The sequence below is a fragment of the Nerophis lumbriciformis genome, linkage group LG38, assembly GCF_033978685.3.
Source record: "Nerophis lumbriciformis linkage group LG38, RoL_Nlum_v2.1, whole genome shotgun sequence".
Taxonomy (NCBI): Eukaryota; Metazoa; Chordata; class Actinopteri; order Syngnathiformes; family Syngnathidae; genus Nerophis; species Nerophis lumbriciformis.
In genome coordinates, this window is record NC_084585.2 from 4,595,328 (window position 1) to 4,607,806 (window position 12,479).

The 12,479-nt window shown below is 46.6% G+C and overlaps 1 protein-coding gene across 5 annotated transcripts in view; it reads right to left on the reverse strand.

Moving 5' to 3' along the window:
• LOC133578070 (dynein axonemal intermediate chain 1-like) overlaps positions 1-10,450 on the reverse strand; it is a 52,918-nt gene extending 42,468 nt beyond the window's left edge. For 3 of the 5 annotated variants that reach the window (XR_009811812.1, XM_061932225.1, XM_061932224.1), the window contains exons 1-5: positions 10,364-10,450; positions 4,328-4,366; positions 4,166-4,225; positions 4,000-4,080; positions 3,805-3,925 (exon numbers count right to left, since the gene is read on the reverse strand). Coding sequence is in view for 4 of the 5 variants with exons in the window: in XM_061932225.1 (XP_061788209.1) it covers positions 3,805-3,925; positions 4,000-4,080; positions 4,166-4,225; positions 4,328-4,366; positions 10,364-10,378 (316 nt within the window). In the remaining variant the exon portion in view is untranslated. Of the gene's footprint in view, positions 1-3,804; positions 3,926-3,999; positions 4,081-4,165; positions 4,226-4,327; positions 4,367-10,363 lie in introns of those variants that run through there. The other 2 variants (XM_061932227.1, XM_061932226.1) reach the window with 1 other exon arrangement.
• Between the last annotated feature and the right edge of the window lie 2,029 nt (positions 10,451-12,479).

A 12,479-nucleotide genomic window follows, 5' to 3' on the forward strand; every position in this document is an offset into this window, starting at 1 on the left:
CAAAGCCGAGGATGTCGCTCTATACTCTCAAGGACCCTGCCGAGAGTATAGAGCTGGTCCACAGTTCCACGACCAGGACGAAAACCACACTGTTCCTCCTGAATCCGAGGTTCGACTATCCGGCGTAGCCTCCTCTCCAGTACACCTGAATAGACCTTACCGGGAAGGCTGAGGAGTGTGATCCCACGATAGTTGGAACACACCCTCCGGTTCCCCTTCTTAAAGAGAGGAACCACCACCCCGGTCTGCCAATACAGAGGTACCGCCCCCGATGTCCACGCGATGTTGCAGAGTCTTGTCAACCAAGACAGCCCCACAACATCCAGAGCCTTAAGGAACTCCGGGCGGATCTCTCTGGTTTATTCCATGAAAACCAAATGAATCCAAGCATTTCTCTTTGAAATATGTGCAAATCCAGTTAGAAGATCCCTCGACCACTAGATACCGCCAGAGTACCATAGAGTACCTTGTATTCATTTTAGACACATAGTTGCTTTGAATCTGCCAACAACTTGTGAATTCGGGGAAAAAAGCTTTTTTTGCCGTACCAGAATATGCCGTACTTGGCTTCACTGTAACAACGGTGGGACACAAGGAAAGACCACTGAATTGTTTCCTTTACTGTTAATAAGCTTACAATGTTATGCAGAGGTATACTTAGAACAATTTTATACACAAATGATACTATTTATAGTCAGTGGAGAGTGAATGTTCTTCTTCGTAACAGAAAATAATTGCGGAGCACTGCCTTACATAAGGATTGTAAACGATAAACAGCACATCTCTTTCAAATGTTTGCGTTATTTCCAGTATGACTGACCTAATAATATGGCCGGAGTGCAGAAGCGTTACGACGTGACGTAGAATCTACGGAAATTACCGAAGGTGTAAGGAGCGGAATATTCCAAATGGCTGACTGAATTTGTGTCATTTTGTAAAGTTTTAGACGGAATTTTCACATACTTTAAGTATTGTAAATACAATTGGATATGGTTTAATGGATACATCCATCCATCCATCCATCTTCTTCCGCTTATCCGAGGTCGGGTCGCGGGGGCAACAGCTTAAGCAGGGAAGCCCAGACTTCCCTCTCCCCAGCCACTTCGTCCAGCTCCTCCCGGGGGATCCCGAGGCGTTCCCAGGCCAGCCGGGAGAGATAGTCTTCCCAGCGTGTCCTGGGTCTTCCCCGTGGCCTCCTACCGGTCGGACGTGCCCGAAACACCTTCCTAGGGAGGCGTTCGGGTGGCATCCTGACCAGATGCCCGAACCACCTCATCTGGCTCCTCTCCATGTGGAGGAGCAGCGGCTTTACTTTGAGCTCCTCCCGGATGACAGAGCTTCTCACCCTATCTCTAAGGGAGAGCCCCGCCACTCGGCGGAGGAAACTCATTTCGGCCGCTTGTACCCGTGATCTTGTCCTTTCGGTCATAACCCAAAGCTCATGACCATAGGTGAGGATGGGAACGTAGATCGACCGGTAAATCGAGAGCTTTGCCTTCCGGCTCAGCTCCTTCTTCACTACAACGGATCGATACAGCGTCCGCATTACTGAAGACGCCGCACGATCCACTCTTCCCCCACTCGTGAACAAGACTCCGAGGTACTTGAACTCCTCCACTTGGGGCAAGATCTCCTCCCCAACCCGGAGATGGCACTCCACCCTTTTCCGGGAGAGAACCATGGACTCGGACTTGGAGGTGCTGATTCCCATCCCAGTCGCTTCACACTCGGCTTCGAACCGATACAATGGATAATGTTAATGGATACAATGAAACACAAATAAGCATATAAAGTCTACTTGTTTTTCTACTCTACTGCTACTTGAAAATAATTCATTTTCATTCAAATTGAATTCAGTTTTGCAATGGTCCTCGCTGCTAATGTCATTGTACAATAGCGGCATCTGGTCGGTTCGCAGCCGAGTGTGAAGCGACTGGGATGAGAATCATCACCTCCAAGTCCGAGTCCATGGTTTTCGCCCGGAAAAAGGGTGGAGTGCCATCTCCGGGTTGGTGAGTAGACTCTGCCCCAAGTGAAGGAGTTCAAGTACCTGGGAGTCTTGTTCACGAGTGAGGGAAGAGTGGATCGTGAGATCGACAGACGGATCGGTGCGGCGTCTTCAGTAATGCGGACGCTGTATCGATCCGTTGTGGTGACGAAGGATCTAAGTTCCCATCCTCACCTATGGTCATGAGCTTTGGGTTATGACCGAAAGGACAAGATCACGGGTACAAGCGGCCCAAATGAGTTTCCTCCGCAGGGTGGCGGGTCTCTCCCTTAGAGATAGGGTGAGAAGCTCTGTCATCCGGGAGGAGATCAAAGTAAAGCTGCTGCTCCTCCACATGGAGAGGAGCCAGATGAGGTGGTTCGGGCATCTGGTCAGGATGCCACCCGAACACATCCCTAGGGAGGTGTTTCGGACACGTCCGACCAGTAGGAGGCCACGCGGAAGACCCAGGACTAGAGATGCGCGGATAGGCAATTATTTCATCCGCAACCGCATCAGAAAGTCGTCAACCATCCGCCATCCACCCGATGTAACATTTGATCAGAACCGCACCCGCCCGCCATCCGCCCGCACCCGCCCGTTGTTATATATCTAATATAGACGATGCAAGGCATTAGTGAGGTTATAAAGCTTTTGCTTGTTAAAGAAAGGAAACTGATCCAATGCAGCTCTGACATTCGCGTGCCAAGCTGTCACGACCCAGACGCACACCAGTGCGCAATCATATGGGAGCCGCACTGAGCGCACCTCCAAGCGCGTCTCGCTGCCGGCGACGGCCGGGTATGGGCCCAACGCTCCAGCGCCATCCATTTTCAGGGCTAGTTGATTCGGCAGGTGGGTTGTTACACACTCCTTAGCGGGTTCCGACGTCCATGGCCACCGTCCTGCTGTCTATATCAACCAGGGTGAGCCCCACCCCTTTCGTGAGCGCACTGCGCGCGGAGTGACCCCTGTTACGCGCCCCCGGCAACAGGGGTGGCGGGCAGGTAAGCTGCGCGGGCGGAGCGCGCGGAGTGACCCCTGTTACGAGCCCCCGGCCAAGGGGGTGGCGGGCAGGTAAGCTGCTTACCTGCTGCGCGTGACGCCAGCCGCGGCGAAGGCGGACGAGGCGGGGTGTCGGTGCGGTGGGCGCGGTGGTGACCCTGGACGTGCGTCGGGCCCTTCTCGCGGATCGCCTCAGCTACGGCTCCCGGTGGGGCCCTCTCGGGGGAAGGGGCCTCGGTCCCGGACCCCGGCGAGGCGTCGGGGGCCTTCTCCGCTCCGTAAAAGTGTCCATCTCTTTTTCTTTTTTTTCTTCTGTTGTGGCATATGCTGCAGGTGCCTGCTCGTTTTTCGTATGTGGGTAACAACATTTAACTATGTATATATATTTCCCAATTGGTTTAACTGCCACCCACCTGAATCTATTTAAAATCTAATTTTTTTTTTATTTCAACCGCCCGACCCGACCCGACCCGACCCGACCCGACCCGACCCGACCCGCGGATAAAATCTAGTTTTTTTTTTAAATTTCGGATAATCCGCGGACTCCGCGGTTGTGCCCGCAAACCGCGCATCTCTACCCAGGACACGTTGGGAAGACTATGTCTCCCGGCTGGCCTGGGAATGCCTCGGGATCCCCCGGGAAGAGCTGAGGAGAGGAAAGTCTGGGCTTCCCTCGGATAAGCGGAAGAAGATGGATGGATGGGTGGCACAAATTGTGTACTGCCGTACATCAAATTAGTATTTGTGAGCTACATTGTTGACCAAAACATGACAATTCTGGACACACACAAAGGTTTTAAGGTACCAATCACCATCTTCAGGGCCTTCACTGCCCGTGGGACTGGGAGCATCATCATTGTAGTCCAGAACGCCCTCCATGCTGAAGTGGATCACCAAATGCTCCACGTCGGTGGTCACCTTGTACGCACCTTCCTGGCAAAGAAACAAGTAGACAAACAGCAATGAGCTGTTTGTTTGGAGCAGGTGGCTTTAAAAACACGACATACGCTGAATTTGTAGTGGGCAAGATTTTCTGGAGCGTGTGGATTTGTTGCAATCAGCATCTTTGTGATTTCCTCTTTGAGATCCTAATCATGTGGAAGAAAGAATCCAGCAGACACATTTGACTCCACAACTGATGCTCAAAAATGAGGACCTGTGTTCATTTCTTACTGCATCGGAAAGATCCAGTTGATCTGCTGGCTTGACGAGTTTCCCTGGATCTTCCTCATCCTACGGAGTCGTTTTAGGACAAATATTGAAATGACGATAAGAGCAGCACAAACACAATATCAACAATCACAGCATTATGCATTTTTGTGCATCGTCGCTTACCTTTTTCTTGTTAGATTTGTGTGACTTGCCCAGCGGTGTCTGGCAGAACAAATCAAAAACGCACAGCAAACAAAGATGGTTACGTATTTCATAATTGGTGTACTTGATGAGTCCATTCACTGGGGAAAAGAGTTCAACTCGGTGCTATCAGGAATAGGAACTCTCACTATTATGTTAGATCCACTATGGACTGGACTCTCACACTATTATGTTAGATCCACTATGGACTGGACTCTTACTATTATGTTAGATCCACCATGGACTGGACTCTCACTATTATGTTAGATCCACCATGGACTGGACTCTCACACTATTATGTTAGATCCACTATGGACTGGACTCTCACACTATTATGTTAGATCCACTATGGACTGGACTCTCACTATTATGTTAGATCCACTATGGACTGGACTCACACACTATTATGTTAGATCCACTATGGACTGAACTCTCACACTATTATGTTGGATCCACTATGGACTGGACTCTCACTATTATGTTAGATCCACTATGGACTGGACTCTCACACTATTATGTTAGATCCACTATGGACTGGACTCTCACTATTATGTTAGATCCACCATGGACTGGACTCTCACACTATTATGTTAGATCCACTATGGACTGGACTCTCACACTATTATGTTAGATCCACTATGGACTGGACTCTCACTATTATGTTAGATCCACTATGGACTGGACTCACACACTATTATGTTAGATCCACTATGGACTGGACTCTCACACTATTATGTTGGATCCACTATGGACTGGACTCTCACTATTATGTTAGATCCACTATGGACTGGACTCTCACACTATTATGTTAGATCCACTATGGACTGGACTCTCACTATTATGTTAGATCCACTATGGACTGGACTCTCACACTATTATGTTAGATCCGCTATGGACTGGACTCTCACTATTATGTTAGATCCACTATGGACTGGACTCTCTCACTATTATGTTAGATCCACTATGGACTGGACTCTCTCACTATTATGTTAGATCCACTATGGACTGGACTCTCACTATTATGTTAGATCCACTATGGACTGGACTCTTACACTATTATGTTAGATCCACTATGGACTGGACTCTTACACTATTATGTTAGATCCACTATGGACTGGACTCTCACTATTATGTTAGATCCACTATGGACTGGACTCTCACACTATTATGTTAGATCCACTATGGACTGGACTCTCACACTATTATGTTGGATCCACTATGGACTGGACTCTCACTATTATGTTAGATCCACTATGGACTGGACTCTCACACTATTATGTTAGATCCGCTATGGACTGGACTCTCACTATTATGTTAGATCCACTATGGACTGGACTCTCTCACTATTATGTTAGATCCACTATGGACTGGACTCTCTCACTATTATGTTAGATCCACTATGGACTGGACTCTCACTATTATGTTAGATCCACTATGGACTGGACTCTTACACTATTATGTTAGATCCACTATGGACTGGACTCTTACACTATTATGTTAGATCCACTATGGACTGGACTCTCACTATTATGTTAGATCCACTATGGACTGGACTCTCACACTATTATGTTAGATCCACTATGGACTGGACTCTCACACTATTATGTTGGATCCACTATGGACTGGACTCTCACTATTATGTTAGATCCACTATGGACTGGACTCTCACACTATTATGTTAGATCCACTATGGACTGGACTCTCACTATTATGTTAGATCCACTATGGACTGGACTCTCACACTATTATGTTAGATCCGCTATGGACTGGACTCTCACTATTATGTTAGATCCACTATGGACTGGACTCTTTCACTATTATGTTAGATCCACTATGAACTGGACTCTCACTATTATGTTAGATCCACTATGGACTGGACTCTCTCACTATTATGTTAGATCCACTATGGACTGGACTCTCACACAATTATGTTAGATCCACTATGGACTGGACTCTCACACTATTATGTTAGATCCACTATGGACTGGACTCTCACACTATTATGTTGGATCCACTATGGACTGGACTATCACTAGTATGTTAGATCCACTATGGACTGGATTCTCACACTACTATGTTAGATCCACTATGGACTGGACACTCACTATTATGTTAGATCCACTATGGACTGGACTCTCTCACTATTATGTTAGATCCACTACGGACTGGACTCTCACACTATTATGTTAGATCCACTATGGACTGGACTCTCACACTATTATGTTAGATCCACTATGGACTGGACTCTCTCACTATTATGTTAGATCCACTATGGACTGGACTCTCTCACTATTATGTTAGATCCACTATGGACTGGACTCTCACTTTTACGTTAGATCCACTATGGACTGGACTCTCACTATTACGTTAGATCCACTATGGACTGGACTCTCACACTATTATGTTAGATCCACTATGGACTGGACTCTCACACTATTATGTTAGATCCACTATGAACTGGACTCTCACACTACTATGTTAGATCCACTATGGACTGGACTCTCACACTATTATGTTAGATCCACTATGGACTGGACTCTCACACTATTATGTTAGATCCACTATGGACTGGACTCTCACACTATTATGTTAGATCCACTATGAACTGGACTCTCACACTACTATGTTGGATCCACTATGGACTGGACTATCACTATTATGTTAGATCCACTACGGACTGGACTCTCACACTATTATGTTAGATCCACTATGGACTGGACTCTCACTTTTATGTTAGATCCACTATGGACTGGACTCTCACTATTACGTTAGATCCACTATGGACTGGACTCTCACTATTATGTTAGATCCACTATGGACTGGACTCTCACTATTATGTTAGATCCACTATGGACTGGACTCTCACAATATTATGCTAGATCCACTATGGACTGGACTCTCACTATTATGTTAGATCCACTATGGACTGGACTCTCACACTATTATGTTAGATCCGCTATGGACTGGACTCTCACTATTATGTTAGATCCACTATGGACTGGACTCTCTCACTATTATGTTAGATCCACTATGGACTGGACTCTCACTATTATGTTAGATCCACTATGGACTGGACTCTCACACTATTATGTTAGATCCACTATGGACTGGACTCTCACACTATTATGTTGGATCCACTATGGACTGGACTCTCACTATTATGTTAGATCCACTATGGACTGGACTCTCACACTATTATGTTAGATCCGCTATGGACTGGACTCTCACTATTATGTTAGATCCACTATGGACTGGACTCTCTCACTATTATGTTAGATCCACTATGGACTGGACTCTCTCACTATTATGTTAGATCCACTATGGACTGGACTCTCACTATTATGTTAGATCCACTATGGACTGGACTCTTACACTATTATGTTAGATCCACTATGGACTGGACTCTTACACTATTATGTTAGATCCACTATGGACTGGACTCTCACTATTATGTTAGATCCACTATGGACTGGACTCTCACACTATTATGTTAGATCCACTATGGACTGGACTCTCACACTATTATGTTGGATCCACTATGGACTGGACTCTCACTATTATGTTAGATCCACTATGGACTGGACTCTCACACTATTATGTTAGATCCACTATGGACTGGACTCTCACTATTATGTTAGATCCACTATGGACTGGACTCTCACACTATTATGTTAGATCCGCTATGGACTGGACTCTCACTATTATGTTAGATCCACTATGGACTGGACTCTTTCACTATTATGTTAGATCCACTATGAACTGGACTCTCACTATTATGTTAGATCCACTATGGACTGGACTCTCTCACTATTATGTTAGATCCACTATGGACTGGACTCTCACACAATTATGTTAGATCCACTATGGACTGGACTCTCACACTATTATGTTAGATCCACTATGGACTGGACTCTCACACTATTATGTTGGATCCACTATGGACTGGACTATCACTAGTATGTTAGATCCACTATGGACTGGATTCTCACACTACTATGTTAGATCCACTATGGACTGGACACTCACTATTATGTTAGATCCACTATGGACTGGACTCTCTCACTATTATGTTAGATCCACTACGGACTGGACTCTCACACTATTATGTTAGATCCACTATGGACTGGACTCTCACACTATTATGTTAGATCCACTATGGACTGGACTCTCTCACTATTATGTTAGATCCACTATGGACTGGACTCTCTCACTATTATGTTAGATCCACTATGGACTGGACTCTCACTTTTACGTTAGATCCACTATGGACTGGACTCTCACTATTACGTTAGATCCACTATGGACTGGACTCTCACACTATTATGTTAGATCCACTATGGACTGGACTCTCACACTATTATGTTAGATCCACTATGAACTGGACTCTCACACTACTATGTTAGATCCACTATGGACTGGACTCTCACACTATTATGTTAGATCCACTATGGACTGGACTCTCACACTATTATGTTAGATCCACTATGGACTGGACTCTCACACTATTATGTTAGATCCACTATGAACTGGACTCTCACACTACTATGTTGGATCCACTATGGACTGGACTATCACTATTATGTTAGATCCACTACGGACTGGACTCTCACACTATTATGTTAGATCCACTATGGACTGGACTCTCACTTTTATGTTAGATCCACTATGGACTGGACTCTCACTATTACGTTAGATCCACTATGGACTGGACTCTCACTATTATGTTAGATCCACTATGGACTGGACTCTCACTATTATGTTAGATCCACTATGGACTGGACTCTCACAATATTATGCTAGATCCACTATGGACTGGACTCTCACTATTATGTTAGATCCACTATGGACTGGACTCTCACAATATTATGTAAGATCCACTATGGACTGGACTCTCACACTATTATGTTAGATCCACTATGGACTGGACTCCCATTATTATGTTAGATCCACTAAGGACTGGACTCTCACACTATTATGTTAAATCCACTATGGACTGGACTCTCATAATATTATGTTAGATCCACTAAGGACTGGACTCTCACACTATTATGTTAGATCCACTATGGACTGGACTCTCACACTATATTATGTTAGATCCACTATGGACTGGACTCTCATAATATTATATTAGATCCACTATGGACTGGATTCTCACACTATTATGTTAGATCCACTATGGACTGGACTCTCACTATTATGTTAGATCCACTATGGACTGGACTCTCACACTATTATGTTAGATCCACTATTGACTGGACTCTCACTATTATGTTAGATCCACTATGGACTGGACTCTCATAATATTATGTTAGATCCACTATGGACTGGACTCTCACTATTATGTTGGATCCACTATGGACTGGACTCTCACTATTATGTTAGATCCACTACGGACTGGACTCTCACACTATTATGTTAGATCCACTATGGACTGGACTCTCACACTATTATGTTAGACCCGCTATGGACTGGACTCTCACTATTATGTTAAATCCACTATGGACTGGACTCTCACACTATTATGTTAGATCCACGATGGACTGGACTCTCACTATTATGTTAGATCCACTATGGACTGGACTCTTACTATTATGTTAGATCCACTATGGACTGGACTCTCACTATTATGTTAGATCCACTATGGACTGGACTCTCACAATATTATGCTAGATCCACTCGACGTCCATTGCACCGTCGCCCAGGGGTGGTGTCCCCACATCTGCGGTCCCCTCCAAAGTTTCTCATTGTCATCCCATTGGGTTGAGTTTTTCCTTGCCCTGATGTGGGATCTGAGCCAAGGATGTGGTTGTGGCTTGTGCAGCCCTTTGAGACACTCGTGGTTTAGGGCTATATAAGTAAACATTGATTGATTGATTGATTGAGGAATCCAATTGACGGAGAACAATGTAAACAATAAGGTTGCCATAGTAACCATGCGTTCTTAATGATATTCTCTTGTGATAATGAACTGAGTATTATTTGTGAACATGTGCCACAAACCATGAAGGAGTCACTTACTTGATCTTTGCTCATCTTTTCTTGCAACAACAAATATTAGTAATGAATGTCAACCAAACCCATGTTTTGTCCACCCTTGAAGTCAATTATGCCTTTGCGATGACATCATAAGGTTTTCACCGAGCGAAGGTACGGTTGTTTACGTCATGTGACATCAAAGGAATCCTGGAATTAACGATTTTCCTCCCGTTCAGAATTTTGATGTATATAAAAACGTACAAATCATGAAGGGGATCTTTAATGGTCGCCTTTTTTGATGACTCTATTCGATTATTTGTTTATCTGTGTGTTTTACATTTTTTTTATTCATTTATTTACTTATTTGTCTATTTATTTATTTTTGGAAGTGGAAAAATGTCACAAATAAGATCTGTGTTTTGTTCTTTTCAATGAAAGAAAATATTTGTAACTTTGAGACTGTCCAATTACATCCATGTGATATTACTGACACCCAGTGGCCATTATACGGTACTACATCCTAACATCCGTCCATCCATCCATCTTCTTCCGCTTATCCGAGGTCGGGTCGCGGGGGCAGCAGCCTAAGCAGGGAAGCCCAGACTTCCCTCTCCCCAGCCACTTCGTCCAGCTCTTCCTGTGGGACCCCGAGGCGTTCCCAGGCCAGCTGGGAGACATAGTCTTCCCAACGTGTCCTGGGTCTTCCCCGCGGCCTCCTACCGGTCGGACGTGCCCTAAACACCTCCCTAGGGAGGCGTTCGGGTGGCATCCTGATCAGATGCCCGAACCACCTCATCTGGCTCCTCTCGATGTGGAGGAGCAGCGGCTTTACTTTGAGCTCCTCCCGGATGGCAGAGCTTTTCCAGGTTTCACTGTCGCTGCCAACATGAGCATTGAAGTCCCCCAGTAGAACGAGGGAATCACCCGGGGGAGCACTCTCAAGTACTCCCTCGAGTGAATCCGAAAAGGGTGGGTACTCTGAGCTGCGGTTTGGCGCGTAAGCGCAAACCACAGTCAGGACCCGTTCCCCCACCCGAAGGCGGAGGGAAGCTACTAGAGATGCGCGGATAGGCAATTATTTCATCCGCAACCGCATCAGAAAGTCGTCAACCATCCGCAATCCACCCGATATAACATTTGATCAGAACCGCATCCGCCCGCCATCCGCCCGCACCCGCCCGTTGTTATATATCTAATATAGACGATGCAAGGCATTAGTGAGGTTATAAAGCTTTTGCCTGTTAAAGAAAAGAGACTGATCCAATGCAGCATTCGCGTGCCACGCTGTCACGACCCAAACGCACACCAGTGCGCAATCATCTGGGAGCCGCGCTGAGCGCACCTCCAAGCGCGTCTCGCTGCCGGCGACGGCCGGGTATATGGGCCCGACGCTCCAGCGCCATCCATTTTCAGGGCTAGTTGATTCGGCAGGTGGGTTGTTACACACTCCTTAGCGGGTTCCAACTTCCATGGCCACCGTCCTAGCTGCTGTCTATATCAACCAGGGTGAGCCCCACCCCTTTCGTGAGCGCACTGCGCGCGGAGTGACCCCTGTTACGCGCCCCCGGCAACAGGGGTGGCGGGCAGGTAAGCTGCGCGGGCGGAGCGCGCGGAGTGACCCCTGTTACGAGCCCCCGGCCACGGGGGTGGCGGGCAGGTAAGATGCTTACCTGCTGCGCGTGACGCCGGCCGCGGCGAAGGCGGACGAGGCGGGGTGTCGGTGCGGTGGGCGCGGTGGTGACCCTGGACGTGCGTCGGGCCCTTCTCGCGGATCGCCTCAGCTACGGCTCCCGGTGGGGCCCTCTCGGGGGAAGGGGCCTCGGTCCCGGACCCCGGCGAGGCGTCGGGGGCCTTCTCCGCTCCGTAAAAGTGTCCATCTCTTTTCTTTTTTTTCTTCTGTTGTGGCATATGCTGCAGGTGCCTGCTCGTTTTTCGTATGTGGGTAACAACATTTAACTATGTATATATATTTCCGAATTGGTTTAACTGCCACCCGCCTGAATCTATTTAAAATCTATTTTTTTTTTATTTCAATCGCCCGACCCGACCCGACCCGACCCGACCCGCTGATAAAATCTAATTTTTTTAAATTTAATCCGCCCGATTCGCGGATAATCCGCGGACTCCGCGGTTGTGCCCGCAAACCGCGCATCTCTAG